Source organism: Dermochelys coriacea, chromosome 1, assembly GCF_009764565.3.
Source record: "Dermochelys coriacea isolate rDerCor1 chromosome 1, rDerCor1.pri.v4, whole genome shotgun sequence".
Classification (NCBI taxonomy): domain Eukaryota; kingdom Metazoa; phylum Chordata; order Testudines; family Dermochelyidae; genus Dermochelys; species Dermochelys coriacea.
The window spans coordinates 139,998,961-140,023,464 of NC_050068.2; the positions used below are offsets into that span (position 1 = coordinate 139,998,961).

The 24,504-nt window shown below is 38.1% G+C and overlaps 1 protein-coding gene across 10 annotated transcripts in view; it reads right to left on the bottom strand.

The window, feature by feature from the left end:
* Nucleotides 1-24,504, bottom strand: part of BCLAF3 (BCLAF1 and THRAP3 family member 3) — a 64,834-nt gene that overhangs the window by 16,253 nt on the left and 24,077 nt on the right. For 6 of the 10 annotated variants that reach the window (XM_038404189.2, XM_043504658.1, XM_043504648.1 and 3 more), the window contains 6 exons: nucleotides 22,901-23,079; nucleotides 21,617-21,731; nucleotides 21,303-21,366; nucleotides 18,455-18,573; nucleotides 15,229-15,343; nucleotides 1,494-1,589 (listed from right to left, as the gene is read on the bottom strand). In XM_038404189.2, the coding sequence (XP_038260117.1) occupies nucleotides 1,494-1,589; nucleotides 15,229-15,343; nucleotides 18,455-18,573; nucleotides 21,303-21,366; nucleotides 21,617-21,731; nucleotides 22,901-23,079 (688 nt within the window). The remainder of the gene's footprint in view (nucleotides 1-1,493; nucleotides 1,590-15,228; nucleotides 15,344-18,454; nucleotides 18,574-21,302; nucleotides 21,367-21,616; nucleotides 21,732-22,900; nucleotides 23,080-24,504) is intronic. The other 4 variants (XM_043504682.1, XM_043504675.1, XM_043504671.1 and 1 more) reach the window with 1 other exon arrangement.

Genomic DNA, 24,504 nt, shown 5'->3' on the forward strand with positions numbered 1-24,504 from the left:
CATAAGATTACTGTTTGGGATTCATTATATAGATTTAAAGCAATTTTACATGAAAAATGCAAACAGAATGCAGTAGAAGTGCAACTAAAAAGGGTGATTTTTTTCTTAAACTTGGAAAATACTCTAAATTTCTCATGTAGCGTTATGACAGCTACAACTTTCCACCAGGCTTAATTTCAAAAAAATTTGAGTGGAACAGTATCCAAACAATAATGAAATTAGGAGTGAATATATTCATGTAAGGTGTTTTCTAATAGGCAGATTTGACAGAATTTGATTTCTGTTTGTGTTTTTAATAAATTTTGACTGATAGCAATGTTTATTTAAGCTTTTTTTTTTAAATTATCTATTTAAATTTTCACAGTTGTGGGAAGTTATGGAGAAGGTCAGGCAATCGTTATTTATTGACAGTAGATGGTGATTCAAAAAGTTAAAGCTTTATAACTGTTGAAACAAATTGTCAACATCACATGTCAAAAAATACAAAGTAAATATCCTTAAATCAAGTTCTGAAGCAGCATTTCTCTTACTTTGCCTATCTGTGAATGTCTATTCTTATGGATAGAAATATTTGTGTTGGTTTGTGTGCGTATGGTAAAATCAATGTTTACTAACATTTACTGATAAAAACCCTAATGTCTTTTCAAGTCTATTTATTGGTCAGATGTTTTAGTAACCTCCCATTTTTTCCTGCAATTTTGATTCTAACTTTTGCTTTTTAAGGTTATTTTTCCTCTTCTATTGTCCAACACTAGCTCCAGGATCTTGCCACTCTCTCCTTCCTTGCCCTACTCTCCTTTCAACCTTACTCTTTTGCCTTTCTGTTTGCCCTCTCCCTTAATAATGTTATTTAAAATTACACCCTGAAAAAAAGTCAGCTCTCTTACCTACCTGGGACAGTCCAAATTCTAGTAACTTCCGGTACGTCTACACAACCCACCAGATCGATCAATCCAGCGGGGGTCGATTTATTGCGTCTAGTCTAGACATGATAAATCAGCCCCCGAGCGCTCTCCTGTCAACTCCTGTACTCCACTGCCGCAAGAGGCGCAGGTGGAGTCGACGGGGGAGCAGCAGCAGCAAACTCACTGTGATGAAGACACCAAGGTATGTCGATCTAAGTATGTCAACTTCAGCTACATTATTCATGTAGCTGAAGTTGCGTAACTTAGATCGATCCCCACCCTCCCTCCCCCCAGTGTATACCAGGGCTTAGTCTTCCAAAATATGATAGCACTCCAGCTGTTACAGGAGGATTTGGGGAGGGAAAGGAGTGGAATTTTCAAACATTCAGTTCTGACATAACTCCCCTCCTACTGAAGTCAAGGTAACCCCCCATTATTTCAATGGGAACAAAGTTCAGCCAATGCTGACCATTTTTGAAAATCTCACCACTAACATGTCTATTTAGGGCAACATGCCTAAATCACAACACCACAGCCTGAACCTGAAACCTTATGCAACACATACACTTGGCAAGAGTCAAACAATACCTTAAAGGGTCTTCTGAAGGGTCTTGTATTTTCCAGGTGTCCTCCAAATGGTCTGTGAGTAAAGATGTCATTTGTTTTTGCAGTATAATAAGAATTCTAGAAAAATGGCACAGATTGTTTTTAACATTGATAAACTATCATTCCAAAGAAACATGGACAATTTTTAGATGAAGCTAATTGGTACTGTACTTTTTCAGCCTAAGATTATAACTGATGGATTAAGTCAGTGAAATTGCAGCAGTGCATTGCCTATTGAACTGGAGTCCAAGTTGCAGAGACTTATTTCAGTTCCCACAGCTGAAAAGACATAGGGCACCACTCCAGAATATGGCCCCTTTGAACATGGGGCAGAGAGCCATCAGATGGCACAGAGCCAGCATAGCAGCCTCCTATATTAACCCTCTTTGAGGGGGACATGGGGGGGGAGGCACAGGGGGAGGGAGGAACAGGAGTGACGCAACCAGATCTTTGGTGATCCCTGGCTGGCAAATGGGACTATTATTTTTTTTCAGAGTCATTACCAGTCAGACTTAACAACATTAGAGAAGCATTTCTAGCATGCTCATTACTGTAATACCCATGCACTGAACCCCACCTTAAGAACTGCATTAGATTTGTCCATAAGGATGACTACTCTTCACCCTTTCTTGATTGTGGCACCTATCAATATAAAAGAGGCTCATCTACCCTAGAGACATGCACTATTTCAGAAGCAAGTAACACAACCAAGTGGTGTTGGAAGTATTTGTCACTACAACTGTTGAATATGTATGCATTAAGCAGCCTTGGTTATGTAAAACAGTGCAGTGCCTCCACACCCAACACTCCCTCCCACCGCTGCTTTACCTGTGCATTGTGACCCTTTTCCCATAGTTTCCAGCACAGCTGCCAGGAGCTCATGCATTTTTTAAACATATAGAACATGTATTATGTTATTTTCATATATAAATCTATCTTCCAGATGCATGTAAAATATAAATACAAATATAAAAAAGTGTTATAGAAATTGTTTCATGAAGGCAGAGCTTAAATGATGCTAACTTCTTTTAACAATTGAAAATTCACCATAATTTTTAATGCTTCTTTTAATGATAAATCATTAATATTTCTAAAAGTTTTGAATTTGTTGGGACTACTGTTTTCTTCAAACAAACCATTTTTTGATCTTTGAAACAGTTATAGTGGTCTAAAGAAAACTCATGAAAGAGAAGTATCTATACCAGTGGTTCTCAACCAGGGGTACGGGTACATCTGGAAGCATGCAGAGGTCTTCCTAGGAATACATCAACATATCTATATATTTGCCTAGTTTTACAACCGGTTAGATAAAAAGCACAAGCAAAGTCAGTACAAACTAAAATTTCATAAAGACAATGACTTCTTTATACTGCACACTGAAATATAAATACAATATTTATATGCCAATAGATTTATTTTATAATTATATGGTAAAAATGAAAAAGCAAGCAATTTTTCAGTAATACTGTGCTGTGATTTAAGAATGGCCAAACTGGGTCAGACCTAAGGTCCATCTAGCCCAGTATCCTGTCTTCCGACAGTGGCTAATGCCAAGTGCCCCAGAGGGAATGAACAGAACAGGGAATCATCAAGTGATCCTCCCTTGTCACCCTCTTCCAGCTTCTGGCAAACAGAAGCTAGGAAAACCATCCCTGCCCATCCTGGCTAATAGCCACTGATGGATCTATCCTCATGAACTTATCTAGTTCTTTTTTGAACCCTGTTACAGTCTTGGCCTTCACAACATTCTCTGGCAAGGATTTACACAAGTTGACTGTGCGGAAAAATACCTCCTTTTGTTTGTTTTAAATCTGCTGCCTATTAATTTCATTTGGTGACCTCCCATTCTTGTGTAATGAGAAGGAGTAAATAACACTTCCTTATTTACTTTCTCCACACCAGTCATGATTTTATAGACCTCTATCATATCCCACCCCACCCCCCACCCCGGTCGAATCTTTTCCAAGATGCAAAGTCCCAGTCTTATTAATCTCTCCTCATATGGCAGCCGTTCCATACCCCTAATAATTTTTGTTGCCCTTTTCTGAACCTTTTCCAATTCCAGTATATCTTTTTTGAGATGGGGCAACCACATCTACGTGTGGTATTCAAGATGTGGGTGTACCATGGATTTATATAGAGGCAATATGATATTTTCTGTCTTATTATCTATTCTTTTCCTAAGGATTCCCAACATTATTTGCTTTTTTGACTGCCACTGCACATTGAGTGGATGTTTTCAGAGAACTATCCATGACGACTCCAAAGAAACCTCTTCCTTGAAGTATAGTTGGGATTAGGTTTTCCAATGAGCATTACTTTGCATTTATCAACACTAAAAGAAAAGGAGTACTTGTGGCACCTTAGAGACTAACAAATTTATTAGAGCATAAGCTTTCGTGAGCTACAGCTCACTTCATCGGATGCATTTGGTGGAAAAAACAGAGGAGAGATTTATATACACACACACAGAGAACATGAAACAATGGGTTTATCATACACACTGTAAGGAGAGTGATCACTTAAGATAAGCCATCACCAACAGCAGGGGGGGAAGGAGGAAAACCTTTCATGGTGACAAGCAGGTAGGCTAATTCCAGCAGTTAACAAGAATATCAGAGGAACAGTGGGGGGTGGGGTGGGAGGGAGAAATACCATGGGGAAATAGTTTTACTTTGTGTAATGACTCATCCATTCCCAGTCTCTATTCAAGCCTAAGTTAATTGTATCCAGTTTGCAAATTAATTCCAATTCAGCAGTCTCTCGTTGGAGTCTGTTTTTGAAGCTTTTTTGTTGAAGTATAGCCACTCTTAGGTCTGTGATCGAGTGACCAGAGAGATTGAAGTGTTCTCTGACTGGTTTTTGAATGTTATAATTCTTGACGTCTGATTTGTGTCCATTCATTCTTTACGTAGAGACTGTCCAGTTTGGCCAATGTACATGGCAGAGGGGCATTGCTGGCACATGATGGCATATATCACATTGGTAGATGCGCAGGTGAACGAGCCTCTGATAGTGTGGCTGATGTGATTAGGCCCTATGATGGTATCCCCTGAATAGATATGTGCACAGAGTTGGCAACGGGCTTTGTTGCAAGGATAGGTTCCTGGGTTAGTGGTTCTGTTGTGTGGTGTGTGGTTGCTGGTGAGTATTTGCTTCAGATTGGGGGGCTGTCTGTAAGCAAGGACTGGTCTGTCTCCCAAGATCTGAGAGAGCGATGGCTCGTCCTTCAGGATAGGTTGTAGATCCTTGATGATGCGTTGGAGGGGTTTTAGTTGGGGGCTGAAGGTGATGGCTAGTGGCGTTCTGTTGTTTTCTTTGTTGGGCCTGTCCTGTAGTAGGTGACTTCTGGGTACTCTTCTGGCTCTGTCAATCTGTTTCTTCACTTCAGCAGGTGGGTACTGTAGTTGTAGGAATGCATGATAGAGATCTTGTAGGTGTTTGTCTCTGTCACCTTCAGCCCCCAACTAAAACCCCTCCAACGCATCATCAAGGATCTACAACCTATCCTGAAGGACGAGCCATCGCTCTCTCAGATCTTGGGAGACAGACCAGTCCTTGCTTACAGACAGCCCCCCAATCTGAAGCAAATACTCACCAGCAACCACACACCACACAACAGAACCACTAACCCAGGAACCTATCCTTGCAACAAAGCCCGTTGCCAACTCTGTCCACATATCTATTCAGGGGATACCACCATAGGGCCTAATCACATCAGCCACACTATCAGAGGCTCGTTCACCTGCGCATCTACCAATGTGATATATGCCATCATGTGCCAGCAATGCCCCTCTGCCATGTACATTGGCCAAACTGGACAGTCTCTACGTAAAAGAATGAATGGACACAAATCAGACGTCAAGAATTATAACATTCAAAACCAGTTGGAGAACACTTCAATCTCTCTGGTCACTCGATCACAGACCTAAGAGTGGCTATACTTCAACAAAAAAGCTTCAAAAACAGACTCCAACGAGAGACTGCTGAATTGGAATTAATTTGCAAACTGGATACAATTAACTTAGGCTTGAATAGAGACTGGGAATGGATGAGTCATTACACAAAGTAAAACTATTTCCCCATGGTATTTCTCCCTCCCACCCCACCCCCCACTGTTCCTCTGATATTCTTGTTAACTGCTGGAATTAGCCTACCTGCTTGTCACCATGAAAGGTTTTCCTCCTTCCCCCCCCTGCTGTTGGTGATGGCTTATCTTAAGTGATCACTCTCCTTACAGTGTGTATGATAAACCCATTGTTTCATGTTCTCTGTGTGTGTGTGTATATAAATCTCTCCTCTGTTTTTTCCACCAAATGCATCCGATGAAGTGAGCTGTAGCTCACGAAAGCTTATGCTCTAATAAATTTGTTAGTCTCTAAGGTGCCACAAGTACTCCTTTTCTTTTTGCGAATACAGACTAACACGGCTGCTACTCTGAAACCTGTGATTTATCAACACTGTATTTCTTCTGCCATTTTGTTGCCCAGTCACCCAGTTTTGAGAGATCCCTTTGTAGCTCTTTGCAGTCTACTTGAGACGTCACTATCTTGAGTAGTTTTGTAACATCTGCAAATTTTGCCACTTCACTGTTTACCCCTTTTCCCAGATCATTTATGAATATGTTGAATAGGTCTGGTCCCAGGACACCACTATTTACCTCTCTCCATTCTGAAAACTGGCCATTTATTCCTACGCTTTGTTTCTTTTCTTTTAACCAGTTACCAATCCATGAGAGGACCTTCCCTCTTATTCCATGACAGCTTACTTTGCTTAAGAGCCTTTGGTGACAGACCTTGTCAAAGGCTTTCTGAAAATACAAATATTTTTACACTTAATTTGCTAGAGTTTATGCTCCTTTCTATTTTCCTCACTAGGATTTAACTTCCACTTTTTAAAGGATGCCTTTTTTGTCTCTCACTGCTGCTTTTACTTTGTTTAGCCACGGTAGCATTTTTTTGGTTCTATTACTATGTTTTTTAATTTGGGTATACATTTAAGTTGTGCCTCTATTATGGAGTCTTTAAAAAGTTTCCATGAAGCTTACAGGGATTTCACTTTTGGCACTGTACCTTTTAATTTCTTTTTAACTAACTTCCTCATTTTTGTGTAGTCCCCCTTTCTGAAATTAAATGCTAGAGTATTGGGCTGCTGTGGGGTTTCCCTTGATTTAGTCCTAAGTAGAGCAGAGGATCTGGTCCAAAAGGTGAATATAGCTGGACTGCTTGGTAATAGCGACCATAGTAGTGACAGGTCCTGTACTCCAAGTAGGACTAAATCAAGAATTGCTTCTCCTCTTGTGGATTCCAGAACTAGCTGCTCTAAGAAGCAATCATTTAAGGTGTCAAGAAACTTTCTCTGCATCCTGTCCTGAGGTGACATGTACCCAGTCAATATGGGGATAGTTGAAATCCCCAATTATTATTGAGTGTTTTTGTTTTTATAGCCTCTCTAATCTCCCTGAGCATTCACAATCACTATTGACCATCCTGGTCAGGTGGTCAGGAATATATCCCTACTGCCATATTCTTATTATTAGAGCAGGAATTACTAGCCAGAAATTCTATGGTACAATTTGGTTCATTTAAGATTTTTACTTCATTTGATTCTATGCTTTCTTTCACATATAGTGCCAATCCCCCACCAGCATAACCTGTTCTGTCCTTCCAATATATTTTGTACCCTGATATTACTGTGTCCCATTGATTATCCTCATTCCACCACATTTCTGTGATGCTTATTGTATTAAATAAGGATACTGATAGAAGACACTCTAGTTCATCCATCTTATTATTTAGACTTCTAGCATTTGTATATAAACACTTCAAAAACTTGTCACTTTTTAGCACTTTGTCTCCCATTACATGATGTAATTGAATGAGACTTTCATTTGTCTGTTTCTCACCAGATCCTACCCATATTTTATCATCTTCCATTCTCTCCTCCTTACTAGGGCATAGAAAATCTTCATTAACAGATCCTCCCCTAAAGGATGAGTCTTTCCAAACTACGTGCTCCTCTGCACCTGTTAGCTTTCCCCCAGCCCTTAAAATTAAAAAGGTCATAGAGCAGTTTTTAAAAAAAAAAATGCAAGCAATCTGGCTCCATTTTGGTTTAGGTAGAGCTCATCCTTCCTGCATAGGCTCCCCCCTTCCCAAAAGTTTCCCCTGTTCCCAATACATCTAAACCCCTCCTCACTACGCCATTGTCTCATGCATGCACTGAGACCCTGCAGTTCTGCCTAACTGGCCCTGTGCGTGGAACTGGAAGCATTTCAGAGAATGCCACCATGGAGGTCCTGGACTTCAATCTCTTACCTAGCAGCCTAAATGTGGCCTCCAGGACCTCTCTCCTATCCTTCCCTATGTCATTGGTACATACATGTACCACAACCACTGGCTCCTCCCCAGCTCTATACAGTAATCTAATCTAGATGTCGAGAGAGATCCACAACCTTCGCACCAGGGAGACAAGTCACCATGCGGTTCTCCCGATCATCACAAACCCAGCTATCTATGTTTCTAATGATCGAATCCCCCATAACTATTACCTTGACACTTTTGTATGTTTATTTCTGATTTTGTAAGCAAGTAGTTTTTAAGTGAGGATGAAACTTGGAGTACCCAAGACAAATCAGACTCCTAAAAGGGGTACAGTAGTCTGGAAAGGTTGAAAGCCGCTGATCTATACATTCCAGAATGTGTTATAGTCCAATAATGATACATTTGCAGTTAAAAGCACTGTGTCTGGGATTTCATCCATGTGTCTAGATGTCAATTTATTAACAGATTATGCAACCAGTTGTTTCTTACTGCTACTTAATTACAATGAACGGAAATAGAACAAAATTAGTTGAAAAAGATAGCTGAAAATCATTTTTAAAGAATTAGTATTTAATAATTTAAAGAGTCTGCTTGCGTTAAGCGATATCTTACATTATTAAGAACAGAAAAAATAATCTGAATTTATTCTCTTCATTTAGGCTAGATTTTTACTCTTCACTCAACTTGAATAATAAAAACAAAAACTGACAGTTTCTATGTTTGGGTCTCATGCACTAGTTACTTTTTAGGTTGCAAATATTGCAGAAATGTTTTAAATTCGGTGAAGTTTATTTGAATTTAAAGATAATCATGAAAGTGTTTTATTAATTTAGTTTGTTTTAAACAGAAATAAAGAGGTGACTAAGAGAATCAGTTGAAAATGTAGTCTTTCAAAGGGTCTTTACAAGATCTCCCACAAGAGGCTACAGAAACTAGATAGTTATGGAATGAAAGGCAAAGTATTGTCAGAGAACAAAAACTGGCTAAGAGGCAGGAAACACAGTAAGAATAAGTGGTCAGTTTATATCATGGCAAAAGGTAAAGAGTGGAGTGCCTGAAGGTACTTATTAAATCTGGTGTTGTTTAATATATTTATTATAATCTAGAAAGAAAGGTGAGCAGTGATGTGACAAGCTTTGCAGGTGGCTAAGTTATTTATATCGATCAATTCTAGACAAGAATTCAGAGAGTTAACCCAAGACAAGTTTCAGAGTAGCAGCCGTGTTAGTCTGTATTCACAAAAAGAAAAGGAGTACTTGTGGCACCTTAGAGACTAACAAATTTATTTGAGCATAAGCTTTCGTGAGCTACAGCTCACTTCATCGAATGCATCTGATGAAGTGAGCTGTAGCTCACGAAAGCTTATGCTCAAATAAATTTGTTAGTCTCTAAGGTGCCACAAGTACTCCTTTTCTTTTTGCGAACCCAAGACAAGTGAATGAGCAGATGAAGTTCAGTCATGGTAAATTCGAAGAAATGCACACTGTAGAGGCAAATTTAAGCTACTACTACACCCGATAGGTTTCTAAATTAACTGTGCAAACTCAGGGAAGGGACCTGGACATCACTGTAAAGACCTCTGCAGCTGCATATTGAGCAAACAATGATGCATAAGGAATGGGATAGGGAATATTATGAAAAATATTATAATGGTACAACATCTGCAATATTGTGTTCACTAGTTACCCCATCTCAAAGGATATTATTACAGAATTAGAAGGGGTTCAGAAGAGGACAAAAATGATTGAGGGCATGGAAAAAACTCTTATGAAGAGAGACTGAAGAGGATGGGACTGTTTACTTAGAAAGGAGATTAATAAAAGGCAACATGATAATAATATATAAAAATAATGAGTGGCATAGAGAAGGTACATCAGGAGTTTCTGGTCTTCCTGTCTGTCTCATAATACAAGAATACAGGGGCATTTAATGAAATCAAAAGGTGTCAGCTTTTAATTTATTTATTTATTTATTTAAACAAAATATGTAATTAGAGCGCGGAACTCACTGAAACCAAGACTTGTCCAGGCTCTCTTTGAATCTTTGTATTTACATGGATAACTAGAATATCTAGAGTTATAATAGTTAATGCTAACAAAAAGATTATTGGAAGGGAGATAAAACATCATGTTTCATGGCTTAAACCAACCTGTAACTATTGGGTATTAGTATGAAACCTTCATGGAGGAAAGGTTACCTTGCATCTGAAGGTTTCTTGCAACTTCCTCTGAAACTACAGTGTGGGGCTACTGTCAGGAGACACGATACCGGACTAAATGGTCCATATATCTGATCTAGTATGGCAACTATGTTAAATTTTGGCCCCAAACTACCAGACGTTTTCCATTTAACAGCAATAATCAAACTGACAACAAAATTGAGCTTACATCAACTTTCTAGTAGTATTTCAGTTATATCAAGGACAATCATTTTATTTTTTATATATAAAGCACAACATATTCTCAGGTTTCATGTCAAGCAGGATCTGAATATCTGGTATGACCTGCCACTCAGATTTAAATCTTTCAAATATCAGTTGCTTCTTTCATGCCTGCATATGATGCACCTGAACCAACCATTTAATCAAAGAGCCAGACAAGCATGATTTAACCATAAAGTATTTTAAATACTGAATACACAAAAGTTAAGTAGAAATATCCACACAAAATCATAAAAACTGGATGTCCATTCTAATTTAAAATATCATTTTAAATAACTTCAAGGACTTATTTCTGTCCTGATTTAAATATTCTTTTAAAAATGCTATTTGTAGAGCCTTGCCTACAGTCATGCTTGCCCTTGGAAACCTGCCCCTCTGGTACAATCTTCTTGCTGTATAGTTACATGTCAACAAAAACAATTACACTTAAAAGGGGAGTGGTTAAGGTTGCGTTTTGTCATTTAAAAAGCATACATCTTATGATTGCATGCTGAACACCCCAAACAGAAAGGCTAGCCAGACGTTCATTCCACTTGTTCCCCTAAATTTTATGATTTTGCTGATATTACGCTAAACTGTTACAGTTCTTCCACAGAACCCAGGATGAATTCCTTAATCTGCACCAAAATTGAGCCAAATAAAAAGATTAATGTGGATGTAATTTATCTGTTGCAGTTTGGGATTTATTTTAAAGGTTTAGTTTCTTATTACATGGGACACTTGACACAATTTTAGGATTAGTTTGTTTTAAAATATTTTTAGCATCTTTTACGTTTCTAGATTAAATTCAGGCTATAAGCCATTTTATGACTGTGGGCAGAGCTGGAGTAAAATACAGTCACTGCCCCCTACACAAATACCCTTCCCCTCTGACCTTTGTTAATTACTTATTATTCCATAACATGATCTCTAGTTATATAGCACAAAGATACTGGACTATTTTGCTCCCATAGTGCAATAGAATATCATGTTTAATTTACTTTTCACAAACCCCTAACTCAACATTTCAGGTTTCTCCCTCCCATATCTGTATATCTACATGCATTTTTCCAAGCTGAATCTCATTGAAATATTTTTTATCTTTTTAATCTCTCTAAGTCACTTCATTATCAAATTATTACCTATTATCTCTTCTTCCCTTGTGGCTATTTGCAACTGCCCATCCACCAAGCACAACTTTTTATTAGTGTCATTAACATTCGCCCAGTTCTAGATCTTTTATCAAGATATTTGGTTAGAGTGGACCCAACATCAACATCTGTGGGATTCCACAAACTATCTTCTTCAAACCTGACACACTGCTATTGAAGTCTTTTTTTTTTTTTTTAAATGGTCCTGCCTCCAGTTTTGAATCCATGCAACAGTATTCAAATCCAAGGCCACATGAATTTGTTTTGGTAGCAGGATTCTGTGGGATACTAATGCTTTACTAAGAACCAAATGTTAATCTTCTGAATTCCCTTTCCCTACTTTTTGAGTGACTTGATAAATTAGCAATGAAGAATATCTGTCAAATTATTTTTAGAGGATAGATTTTTATGCTGCTTACTTCCCATGATTTTGTTCTTCTCTTGACACTTAGTGATTTCTCTTAACATTTCTTCTATACATTTTTACTAGAGATAGAATTCATAGTAAATTAATTGCTAGGATCACTCTTCATTTTGAAGACCAGTACTACCTTTGCTTTTTCTAATGATCTGGTACATACCCAGTTTTCATGACATTTCAAAAATATGTCATTCATGAGTTTTACAAATTCCCTTAAGAGCACAGAATGTATATTATGCAAACTGGATGATTTGTGTATTCATATTTAATGTACTTTATTTCCCTACTTGCTTTTTGTCAATAACTTGTATAACATTGTCTCACTTTGTTTGTGTAAACTTCTCAGGTTTTTCTTAAAGGCAGATCTTTTTGAAAAGGAGTTTAATATTAGAGCCATTTTGGGATCTTTATTTTCATTCAGTTCTTTAAATAGCTGCTTTCACTCTACTCTACTGCAGTACTTTCCAACCCAAGAGATGCCAGACTACTCTAGGGGGATCAAGGCCAAAAGCAGTAGATGCTGAGAAAGCTATATGGCTCTGGATCTGCCTTAAAGCACACTGCAAAATTACTCTTAAGCTAAAGCTACAGGTGGCTCCCTGAAAACAATCTTATATCTCTGCTCCTGCAACAGCCTATAATTCTGTGATAGATGCTCACTTGTACAGAGATCAGGCTTAAGCTACAGCCTATCAGGCGAAGTTCTTCTCCCATGGCACTTGGCTCAGCTACAAGAATATCTGCCACCCAGCCACAACAATACACCCCAGGAATGGCTATCTTAGCAGCATACAGTGAGTGGGGAAATAGTAAGAGGGAGCAAAATGAACAGAAACATTTTTTAAAAGGCAAAAAAACAATACCGAAGAGAGAAGATGGATGAAGAAAGGAAGCACAAGTGTGTCAGGGCAAGACAAGGGCAAAAAGGGATGCTCATCTGCCAGTCTGTCACAACTGGGAGCTCTGACTAATAAAGATTGGTTAAAAAATGCTCTAGTGGTGTCCCTAAAAGCCCTTTTAATCTCTTAAAACATTTGGCTAGCACTAACTCATTCTAATTTTTGCTGACATCTTCTAGATCAGTGGTTCCCAAACTTGTTCCGCCGTTTGTGCTGGAAAAGCCCCTGGAAGGCCGGGCTGGTTTGTTTACCTGCTGCGTCCACAGGTTCAACCGATCGCAGCTCCCAGTAGCCGCGGTTCGCTGCTCCAGGCCAATGGGAGCTGCTGGAAGCAGCGCTGGCTGAGGGACACACTGGCCACCTTCAAACTGGCTAGCACATGGCTGGCTCTCTCCCCTTCGGGATGCCCTGCATTGTTCTTTCATAGCTGCCGTTGCTTCTTACTCAGCAACTCATCATTGCTGAAACTTGTAAGTGTCAAGGCAAAGGCTTTTTCTGCTGTCCAAGAACTCTTATTTGCAGTTTCCTGTTAAACATCAGGCTAAAGTTTTCACTGCACCCTCGGTAGACACAATGCATTAACTCAGTTCCAACTTTGAACCAACTCCCTTTTGATTTGCATTAAGTCTGTTAACTGCTAAGCCGGGCTCTCACGGTTTCAAATGCATAATTTTAATTTTAGTTCTGAATGAAGTATTATTCATGTCCTATCCTAAACTGTTCTGTAGCATTTTCGGAGCGGTTAGAGAATTGCCATATTACATCCCCAAAGCAACTGCATTTCAGTGGTTGGTGAAACTAATTGTGGATAATAAAAACAAACTTCTGGTAGACTAAGGAAAAGTTTGATGAACCCATGGAAGTTTGACATTAAAATATTGACTAGATGTGTCAAGACATTGACTAAGGAAGACCACAAATTTGATGTCTCCTATCTAGTTTCTTTTATTTATTCTGCATGCACCAAAACAGTCCCTTGAAAACTCAGGAAGTTGAGGTTTTAGTTCTAGTTTACATTGTACTTATTTCAACAAAAAAGTTTCTCCGAATGCCTTTGCTTATCCAACTCTGTTAACTTACAGTCACTTATTTATCTGAAGGTATTTCAATACCCAAACAGTTATAGTTCAACAGCTGCAGCTGCATCACTGTGGTGCTTCAATGTAGACACTACATACGCTGATGGGAGAAGTTCTCCCATTGGTTTAGTTAATCCACCTCCCTCAGGAGGAGGTAGCTAGATGGACAGAAGAATTCTTCTGTATACCTAATGCGATCAGAGGGGGTAACTGAGGGGTGTGGATTTTTCACACCCCTGAGAGACATTGCTATACCGATGCAAGTTCCCAGTGTAGACCAGTCCTTAGTAAACACTTGAAAACAGACTAAATTTATTTGTAGAGAAATTGTCCAGAGGGAACATGCATTTATTTCTAATTATTGCACGTCAGCACTGGTCCCATAGTAATAATTTGCCCAGTTTAATATACAAATTTTATTTAAAAAAAAGACTCATTATGGAGGTGTCAGTAAAGGCCCCATCTAAATTTGGTGAATTAAAAATCTAGAGTAACATGAGCTTTTTAACTACATGAATGTTAAGTATGTCCAATTATTTCTATTCCTGGAATTTTTTTTCTTATGCATTTCCTAAAATCTTTCTGGTAACTAAAAGATAATCTCTCTGCAGAGGAGGGTACTTCATTTAAGCAAGATGTGCACTTTGTCCTTTGGTCAGCCACTGGAGTGTGTGGGCTTGCTAGCGGTCCCTGTGTTCTTCATCCAAAACTATTATATTGTACTTCAGATGAGTCATTCAGTAATAAAAGCTTTGATCTGTGCTTTAGGTGGGAATATTTTATGAAGTAAGGGAAAAATGTAGTGCATCACCAAATTTCTTGAATACAGGCTGCAGTCAATCCAAGTTTTAATTTAATAGTTCCCCATGATCTATTAAAATTGCAAAGTCATTCATCACCCAGAATTGCACTGACCTACGCTGATTATCCTGTGTTAGAAACTGATCTCCCCATTTCCTGACTATCCTGAAAATGTTCTGACTCCGCTGTAAATACTTCCAACTCTAAATCACACAGAGTTCTGATTCCTAATAACCATGTCTATGCCAAAGAAATAAAAAGCCAGTATAAGTTTAGGAGTGATACATAGGCACATAAGAAGCAAAAGAATCAAGATTTTAAATCAGAATGTCGTGATTCATGCAAGCCAATACCCTTTTGTATACTATGTAACAGTTGTAACATTTCAAAAAGTTCAGATGCAGCGGAGTTTACCCAGGACCAGAAAACTTTAATACTATTTAGATGTAATTTAACAAATAAATCTTATGATGTAACAAATCATCTTTTGAAACTTAACAAGACAAGGGATCAAGAGACTTAAAATTCACATCAGCCCAGCCAACACAGCAAAATTTTAAATATGAAGTATAAAGGAAATAAAAAAGGAAGACAAGAAAAGGAATCTATTTCACTTCAACTTACCATGGGAGGTTTCCTAATAAATTTCCTGAAAGGTGGTTTTAGGAATCTTATAGGTTTTTGGAATCCATCAATTTGAGAGATCTGTAATTTTGAAAAGCTACCGTTGTGCTCATTCCTGATTGGATACAGAAAATAAAAAAGGAATGAAAACTAAGCCAGCAATATTTCAAAACTAAGCTCTTTGAAAAGTTTAAATTATGTATAACATTTTTTTAATACTTAAACTGGCACATTAATTGACAAATTACTAGTGGTCCATTTTCACTGTCGAAACCAAAGTTAAATGAAATCATCATGGCATACTGGTACACAGATTAACAAACAGACAAGCTAGTGATTCTCTGTGCCTTCTTTAAATCCTCATTCTGCAACTGAACATCTTTGTATAAATGATTCAGTGATGCATGTGCTTGGCCAACCCTGCCCTCTGCTGGCTGGAATATGTTAGACCTACTTTTAATTATTTTACAGCTTGAACTTGTCTCAGCCTAGTGTGGCCGTCCAACATAGCTCTATGTTTTAGTGTTCTTATAAAATGGAGAGTTCTATTAGTTCAAATGGAAGAAGTCTGCACTTTTGGAGCTAAAGATCACAAGCTCTATTCCTCATACCACATTCAGTGCACAGTGTGACATCCAGCGTCTATATGTACCAACAGGATTTTCAAAAGCATGTAAGGGCATGTCCACACACTACAGCAGCACTGATGCAGCTGTGCTGCTGCAGCACATCTGGTGAAGATGCTCTATGCCGACAGGAGAGAGCTCTCCTGTTGGCATAATAAAACCACCTTCATGAGCTGCAGAAGCTGTGGCAGTGGGAAAAACTCTCCGCCAACACAGTGCTGTCCACACCAGCGCTTATGTCAATGTAACTTATGTCTCTCATCCCTGAGCGACGTAAGTTCTGCTGACATAAGCTGTAGTGTAGGTAAGTGATTTAAGAATGCAAGTCCCATTGAAAGTTATGTACTCAAATACTGAATACCAGGGTTTCTCAACCTTTTTCTTTCTGAGCCCCTTCCCCACCCCCAACAAGCTATAAAAACTCCACAGACCACCTGTTCCACAACAACTCTTTTTCTGCATATCCAGTAGATTAAAAGCCATGGTGGGCATTAGGGGGTAACGAGCAGAGCAACTTCCTGGGGCCCCATGCCACAGGGGGCCCGCAAAGCTAAGTTGCTCAAGCTTCAGCTTCAGCCCAGAGCAGCGGGGCTCAGGCTTCAGCCCCAGGCCCCAGTGAGTCTAACACCGGCCCTGCTCTCTGGTTTATTTTGGCAGACCCCCGAAACCTGCTTGTGGCCCTCCAGTGGGTCCCGTGCCCCTGGTTGAGAACACTGAATACAACATACTCTTAGCACCCTGGATTAAGAAGAGACAAGAACAAATTTTGAAGGTGGAATTTTAAAATTCTGGTTGTAACCAATCTTATGCATGTCAGATTAGACAATTAAATTATCCCTTCTAGGCTAAAAAACTAATTTACCTATTAAAGTGCAGGATATGAAGAAACTCTGCATGAATGATGAAGAATCCTTGGTGTTACATGCCACCAAAAGCAGCAAAGGTGCAAAGCGCAAGAAGAAACTACATTTCTTCTCCACGTCCTGCACAAAATTATATTTTTTTCCTTCAACTTTTGCAGATTTCACAATTGTACATTGGTGTCTTATATACAGTTTAAATATAAAGCTGAAAAATAACTGCCTGAAACATAAGACTGGGGTTTATGGTTAGCAGTTTCAAACTCAAAGCCTGGAATGCTGCTTTAAAAATGCCTTTTATAGTCTCTCCTGATAGAAAGAAAATAGCTCATTAGTGTAAGCACCACTAAAAAGTCCTCTAAATAAAACCATACAAAATTTGTAATTTTTAAAGTTCTAAATTAAAACAGACATTATGCAGTACACAAAAGAATGCTTACTGATATTATACCCTTTGGTCTCCTTCCTGAACAGGCCATACCTCCCTCTTCCCCCCTCCCTCTCTCATTTAGTATACCACAAATACAGTAGTGTCAACATGTACCTAAGAAAAGATTTACCATAAAAAGTTGCAGCCAATACAAGTCAAGATTTAGCTTTGGGACTATACAACTGACCATTTCCATTTGGCTATTCAAGTTGCTTAGCACCTACTTTTACATAAGAATTTATAGTATGGCCTAAAAGCATTTAAAGGTAAATCTCTATTGTTTGAAAATATATAGTTATAAAATGAATTCCAAGCACACCCATTGAGATATACTGGATGAGACTTGAATAGCAGTGAGTCAAGCTAGTCAGTTACATAATATATTCAGTATGATCTTCCATGAAAGTTCTCTTCAATTAAAAAAAACAAAACAAAAAACAAAAAACAAAACAAAAACACATGATGAGGATGTTACAAACTGGCAAAAGAAAGGAAATTAGTTCCTTCTCCCCTTCTGAAGTCTGCACCCAGTCCAAGCCACAAATTAGTTTTCTAATCAGCAGGTATTGCAACTTACTATGTAACAGACTTTGTATTTAAAATAACTATGAACTGGCATGTTATGAGGTATCATCAAATCAAGCCTTTTTCATTACAATTTGGCAGTTTCCTCCACAATTATTCTTTTCTGTACAAAGAAGTAATCTCTATATATTCAGATTAATCTTTTAAGGTTAACAAGTGAAGTAGTAAAATTGAGTTAAGCAGACATTTCTGTGCTGAATGTCCCCACTAATCAAGCAATGGGAGGCACTCAGTGCAGTAACTAACTCTTTTCAAAAAGCTCTCTCTAAAATATTCTTGGAACTTCCGGCTTCACTGAAGGTATTCCAGATGGGGACATCACAAATAGTATTCTGGAAAGAACTGTTCTGTGCGACCACTGCTGTCAGTGAACCAGAGAATTCCAAGAGAATTTTACAACAAAGAGGAATTTTTAAATGGTTAAAAAAAATCTATTTGAATTGAATTCCTTCCTCCTTCCCACAGCCTGGCCAGTGGGAACATTTGACACTTAAAACTTAATTTTGATTTTCACATTGCAGTTCATCTTTATTAAAAGTTAACTGTTCTCTCTTTCAAGGCTGTTCTTTGTACTACAGAATAAGTCTAGGTGTGTTTACAGTGGATTTCAACTGAATTTGATTTTGAGACTCAAAATTCAAGGACCAACCTTAAAAACAGATGCAAAAATTTCTGATGACTCTACAGACTCAGGCATACAGATGTATTCACTAAAGGTAGATTACCTTTGAATTACACTGTCTATGTGAAACAATCTCTCATCTTCATTCTGCAGCCTCTCTTTTCTCCTCCTCTCTATATCATGACGTAGATCATTTGGATCTTCTAGAACTCTCACAACAGTCTAAGTAATAGGAAGGGAAATTTTATTGAAATTATATGGATATATAAAATTAATTTAAAGGCAGGTTACTTGATCCACACAGTAGGTGCTGTGGCTTGTCTTGTGCTTGCAAAACCATTTAAAAGAAGTGTAACCATCTGAGGGCGGGTAGGAGCCAGTCATGCACATTGACCCATGGATACAAAGTTCAAACTTTGGTTAGAAAGAACTCAGCTCTGCAACTATCTGCTGATTCTCTCTGCTTTGTTTTACTAATTACAATATCTCAAAGTAACAAGGAAGAAGGATCAATGTACAGCTGAAGAGGCAAAATATTCACAGAACTCCATTACTGGTACTTAGGCTGCCATTCTCCTTCATGTAGTTACCTCTAAATTTGCAGGGTAGTAGATTAGCAAGCAGCAAGAGGGCAGAATACTTAAAAGATCTCAGGCCTTCCCTCCTGTAATGAGCATCGAATTTAGCTATGGAGTTCAGAAAAAAAGTACTGAATAAACTAAGCTATGAGTGGAATTCATAGTGGGATCCTTTCAAAGAAAGGTACATTCATGAGACAGATTGGGAAGGTGGCTCCTCTGTTAGAAAGGGCTCCAAGTCCCTCTTAGTGCTGGAACTCTTTCAGGCCTGGTGTAATGAAGAGGGAAATATCTGTGTTTAATGAATATGGAACATGACTCACTGCATTTACAATAGCCAAGATAATGAGCTTCCTACCAAATACTCAAACACAATAGCCAGGTTTATAGCCGTGAAGGGAAGGCTCCTCAGCCCCAACTCTGGTGATATGATTTATCAAGGCTGAGAAGAGAGAGTTATCAAAAGGGAACACTCACTCAACCATTACAAGACCCCGAGGCCTAGAAAAGGAAGGGGGTACAGGTGAGCTAAGAGGGTCTGCCCCAGGAATCAATGAGAGCTGACAGGCTAGCAAGGAGACACAGAGTGAGAAATGAAGAAACTGAAGTAGAGGCAGTCAGCTTCTCATAACCCAGAGATGGAGATAAATGGGCTGGCTGAAACATGTGAAAGATTGCAATTAGGGGTTAAAGAGAAATATGCATGTAAATTTGTATTATGTTTATCCTTTGCTCTGTATGCTTTGTACCATTAGTGAATGAATAAAAAATGGGGGGGGCTGTGTTTTGAAGTCACATTACTCACTCAGTGGTCACAGGACCCAAGTGAAAGTGGTGACAGGTGCCAAACCAAGTTGGTCCTGCCACATTAACACAGGTGGGAAACAGGGGAGCTGACAGCCATAGACCCACTTCCAGAGTAGTTGAAGTACATGGTTCCATACAGAGTGAGGTGCAAGAAGCCAGGTCTGCCACCTACAGGGTACTTGAGAAGGACTAAAGGAGCTCAAAGTTCACCCGGTAACTGTGACACCCAGATACATTACTTTAACCATCTGGATAATCTCTAGATGGAGATTACTTCTCCTTTGGTCTTGTTACCAAAGTCCTAAAATAAGATTACTTCCAAATTGGCTTAGTTTTCAAAGGTCTGTTTTCACTAATTTATTCAGCTAGCCTTCCTCAGCATGGTTTGAAGCTTTGAGTGGAAGATATAGATATATGTTCTGCTGTCTCTTTGGAAAATACTAAACAAGAGGGGTCCATCATTAAAGTCTGGATTTTACTCAGCCACCAGGAAAACAACTTTTCTGTAAAGAAAAGGTAGAGAACAGTTCCCCAACATTCAAAAGGAGTAGCCATAAGCCTAAGAACCTAGCTCAACATACAGAAGTTAACAGGCTGGTGAACTGGGGGAATTAGACCTTTGAGGGAATGCTTCTCCATACAACATTGAGCTTGGCAACAAGGGCTTACCTCTTGAATGTTTCTTTGAAACAGCTACATCAAAATTGATCTCTCAGCATGTTGTTTCTTAACAGAGAACGAAGGACAATGGGACTCAGAACAGGCTGCTATAACCAATTATTTGTCTTTCCTCTTTGGAGAAAGATCGAAGTACTTCTGATCGGATGATCCAAAGCCTCAGATGGAAAGGCCTATTCCCACTTTTCTTATTTGCATCTTGTTCTGATATCAGAGAAAACCAGCCAAGTATCCTCAAGTAGGTGCCCTTTTCCCAAACACTTTAAGCACCTAGTGCGAAATACAGTGCAGTGCTTGAAGCCTGCATGCTTTTCTGGATCCACATTAACTAGATCCAACATTTTTTAAACAATATGTAAATACAACTATAATCATTAAAATACACTGGCAATACAGTTGGTTTGGGGTAAATAGTGCTGAGGCTGCATGTGCCTACAAAAAGAGAAGTACTCAGGACAACTATTTAGTTTAGTGGGAGGGGAAGAAAGTTAGAGCCTTTTATAACCCCAAATGGAACACTGGATCAATGGGTTAACTGGCATCAGCTCAATATTATTTAAACTGCTTTCAAATGGTTTTGGGTTCACAAAGTATAGCATGAGTACTCAAAAACTTCAGTTAGCACAGAACACATATGTCTGCTTATTGAGTGGGCAGGGAAATACACGACACCTGGACTGTCAAGATTCAGTTTCTAAATCTATGTGCAAAAAAAAAAAAAAAAAGTAAAAAACATAGTATTAGCTTAAAATTTTTGGTGGTTCAGTATTTGTATAGTAATGGGACTGTTATAGACGAGTTAAAAGATTATGAAAAAAGGATAACAGAAGTGCTAACAGATTGTCACTAACTTATTCTCCCCCCATAAAAAACAAAAAATTAACATACCTGTCCAGATTCACATGGCATAGCTAGTTTATTCTGAAGTTCTGCCAAAGATATGTCAATTCTCCTGAAGTAATAAGCCAAAATGATACAAGAATGAGTATGCCACATTTAAACATGCAAGAGAAGTTATTATGGCCATTCTTAAAGGCAATTATTCTACACAGTTGCATGCTATGCAATTTACAGTCCACTAAAAGATGTTGAAAGAAATATTCCATTTATTTCATATTCCACATTAAGCTGCACGTATAATATACTGGAAACAATTAAATAGCTTAATCAATATAAATAATAGCACGAAGTTTATGCTTTACCTGTGAATTTCTGGATCTGAATATATTTTAACTTCATTTAAATTTACAACTGGTTTATCTTGAATTTTTGAGAAGCGTTCATTTAAAGTTAGGTCAGAAGATGTAAAATAATTTGCTGTGAAGATATATTAAATGCAAAAATATTACTTTATCATTTGTATTGCAATTGCAGAACCGTACTATTAAAATATTAACAATACAACACACTGAACGCTGACATCAAAATAAATTCCACTTGAAATCCAACCCTAACTCTCACTGCTGAAAGATTAGTACTTTAACAAACTGCACACATCATATAGCAGCCATCCTAGTACTTGAATATTTAGCATATTAGGAACAATGAAATTAATCATTTCATTTTTCAATGAAATTAATCTCAACATAAAGAGAAGTAAGAGTTTACGATCTCTGTTAATATAATATTTTAAATACTGGTACCTATGGGTTGTCACAATCAGCATGGCATAGAAGTAGCACTACAACAAAATTAATAAGGTTAAACTGAAAAATGAAAGGAGAAGCAAATGTAAATTGCTTATAGTTAATTTTCAATAAAATAAATAAAGTACATCTTATCTCACTCCTTTCCTCCCAAGAAAAGTTAAATGAGAGGAACCAGTATCTCTCCATGGCAACACATAAGCCCTGGTACTGCAAGATGGGATGCATATGGGTGTCCCACTGAGGTCAACAGAACTCTACACTGGTGCAATAGTTTGTGCATTTGGATTACGGCATAGAATTGAGGCCCTAGCTTTGTATTTGTTTTGGCTGTAAATGAAATGCAAATCAAGTCCATTTTTACTTAAATATAAAAACTATGTAATCAAGTGAGGCCACCGATTAAGAGACTACTTTTGTCTCAGCAGTCAATTTCTAACCCCACCTTTAACAATCAAGAGTCCCGATATCCTACCACCTTCTCCATGCTGCCAAGCCCCCTGCATATCCCTTACCCACATTCACTAAGGACAGAACCCCATCTCTTCCTTGAGAAACAGCTTAATTTGATCGCTCCTCTAGAAAAACCCTTCCTGAACCCTTAAGCGGCATACCAGATTTCCTCTACACTAGAGTCTAGACTACCAAAACCTTCACATCAGCATTCCTTGTCAAACATGCCCAAGTCCACAGCCACCCCACAGACTGCTCAGAAATCTGCATGAGGCTTTACTTCTCTTGTTCTATTTGTATTCAAATAGAGAGAATTCTGGTAAATACCAAAACATCTTAATTAACCACATCTCTAGTTTATGTTCAAGCCTAAAATATTATAATCACCTTTAACTTGATGGATAATTGTTATGATTTCCTGAGTAAATTCTTTTGATGGGTTGTTCTCGACATTTTGTGTTACAGACTCCATGTGTTCAAACACTGGATGAAAATTTTCATTTTTCCTGCCAACAGCAACCAGATCATGAGACATCTGCCGCTCCATAGTATGGCTAGCAGCAGTCCTAGAATAAATTTGTATAAATTTATTCAGTAACTTTCAGAGATGCTGAAATATTAACAAAAAATGAAAATAAAGACTAGATCAAGAGACAATTTCATTTTAGGGAAAGGTGGAAAAAAATTAAAGCCCTTTTCACATTTTAAATCAAACAAACACAGATCATGAAGGAGAAGACTGAATGAGGGATGAAGGAGAGGCTAGCACGGAGACTATACGTGAGCTAGGACTGGATTTTTAATGAGTATATATATATTTGTAGATTTAAAATTATGTAATGCACCTAGATTATCAAATAAAAATAAAGGAGAGACATGTATTCAGAAACAGCCATTACTACAGAAGTATGTTCCAGCAGAAGGTCTGGAGTGATTTTGGAACTCAGCAGGATTTATCTCCATATTCAAAAAGAGGAATTATATTGGTTTCCAGAAGTAGTCTAGACTATTCCCTCCCACTCCCACCCTGTCAAACAATGACCCAATTTTCAAAAAGTCTTGTGGCTGACTATTGAAAGTAACCAGCTTGATTGATTAATATATATCAAAGGAGAAGCAAGTATCTGGTGTTTTTATCAGTACATTTTAAAATTTCTAAATTAAGTCGGTCTCCAAAATTGCTGCATTCTCTCAAACTATTTTGAAAACAGCAATACTTTTAACAATCTTATTCTGTTACCCTCCTTACAATGAATGCTTTAGTCATTATTTAGGAAAACACAAAATGCAGTACATCTTTAAGTGTTCCACATTATCATCTTTTTTATAAAATACAAAAATGTTCTGGAATTTTTTTTTATTGTGCTTTTGGAAGACACCTCTCTATTTTCTTCCATCAAGAAGCAACATATAAATAATGATGAGCTTCGTCAGACATAGCTGTACCTGGAAGGTCTTCAAAACTCTGTTTGCCTATTTGCCACTGAAAAATAGGAAGCTTTCCAATGAAAGCTAACGGGCCTAAGCAACCAACTTCTGCAGAATTTAAATTTTCAGTTACAAAAATGGATGCAAAAATAGTCTTCCAAATGTGAAATGAATGACAATCAATATAGTGTTGTCTTGCTCAGTCTGCAAATAAATTTCCATCTCTACTGTGGGTGGCTTTCCCAAACAGAAGCAGAGTGAAATCATCAAGACACGGCCAGGTTCCTCACTACTGTCTCTCAAGCTCTCTAGTGGTACAGCCCTCTAGTCTTTCATATTGGCCTCTCTTCAGTTAGTACATTCTTCTTGGTCTCCATAACTCCATATTTTGTTACCAATTTCAGGCAGAAAAATATACAAAAGCAACCTTGATGGGGGAAGGGGAAAAATACTGTGGGAGCAGTTCCCTTGATATACAAGGAGTTTCTAATTGACTATATTATTTTGGTATTTCTTAGACCGATGTAGTTTATCAATGTAATGAAATACCACTCGGATATCTA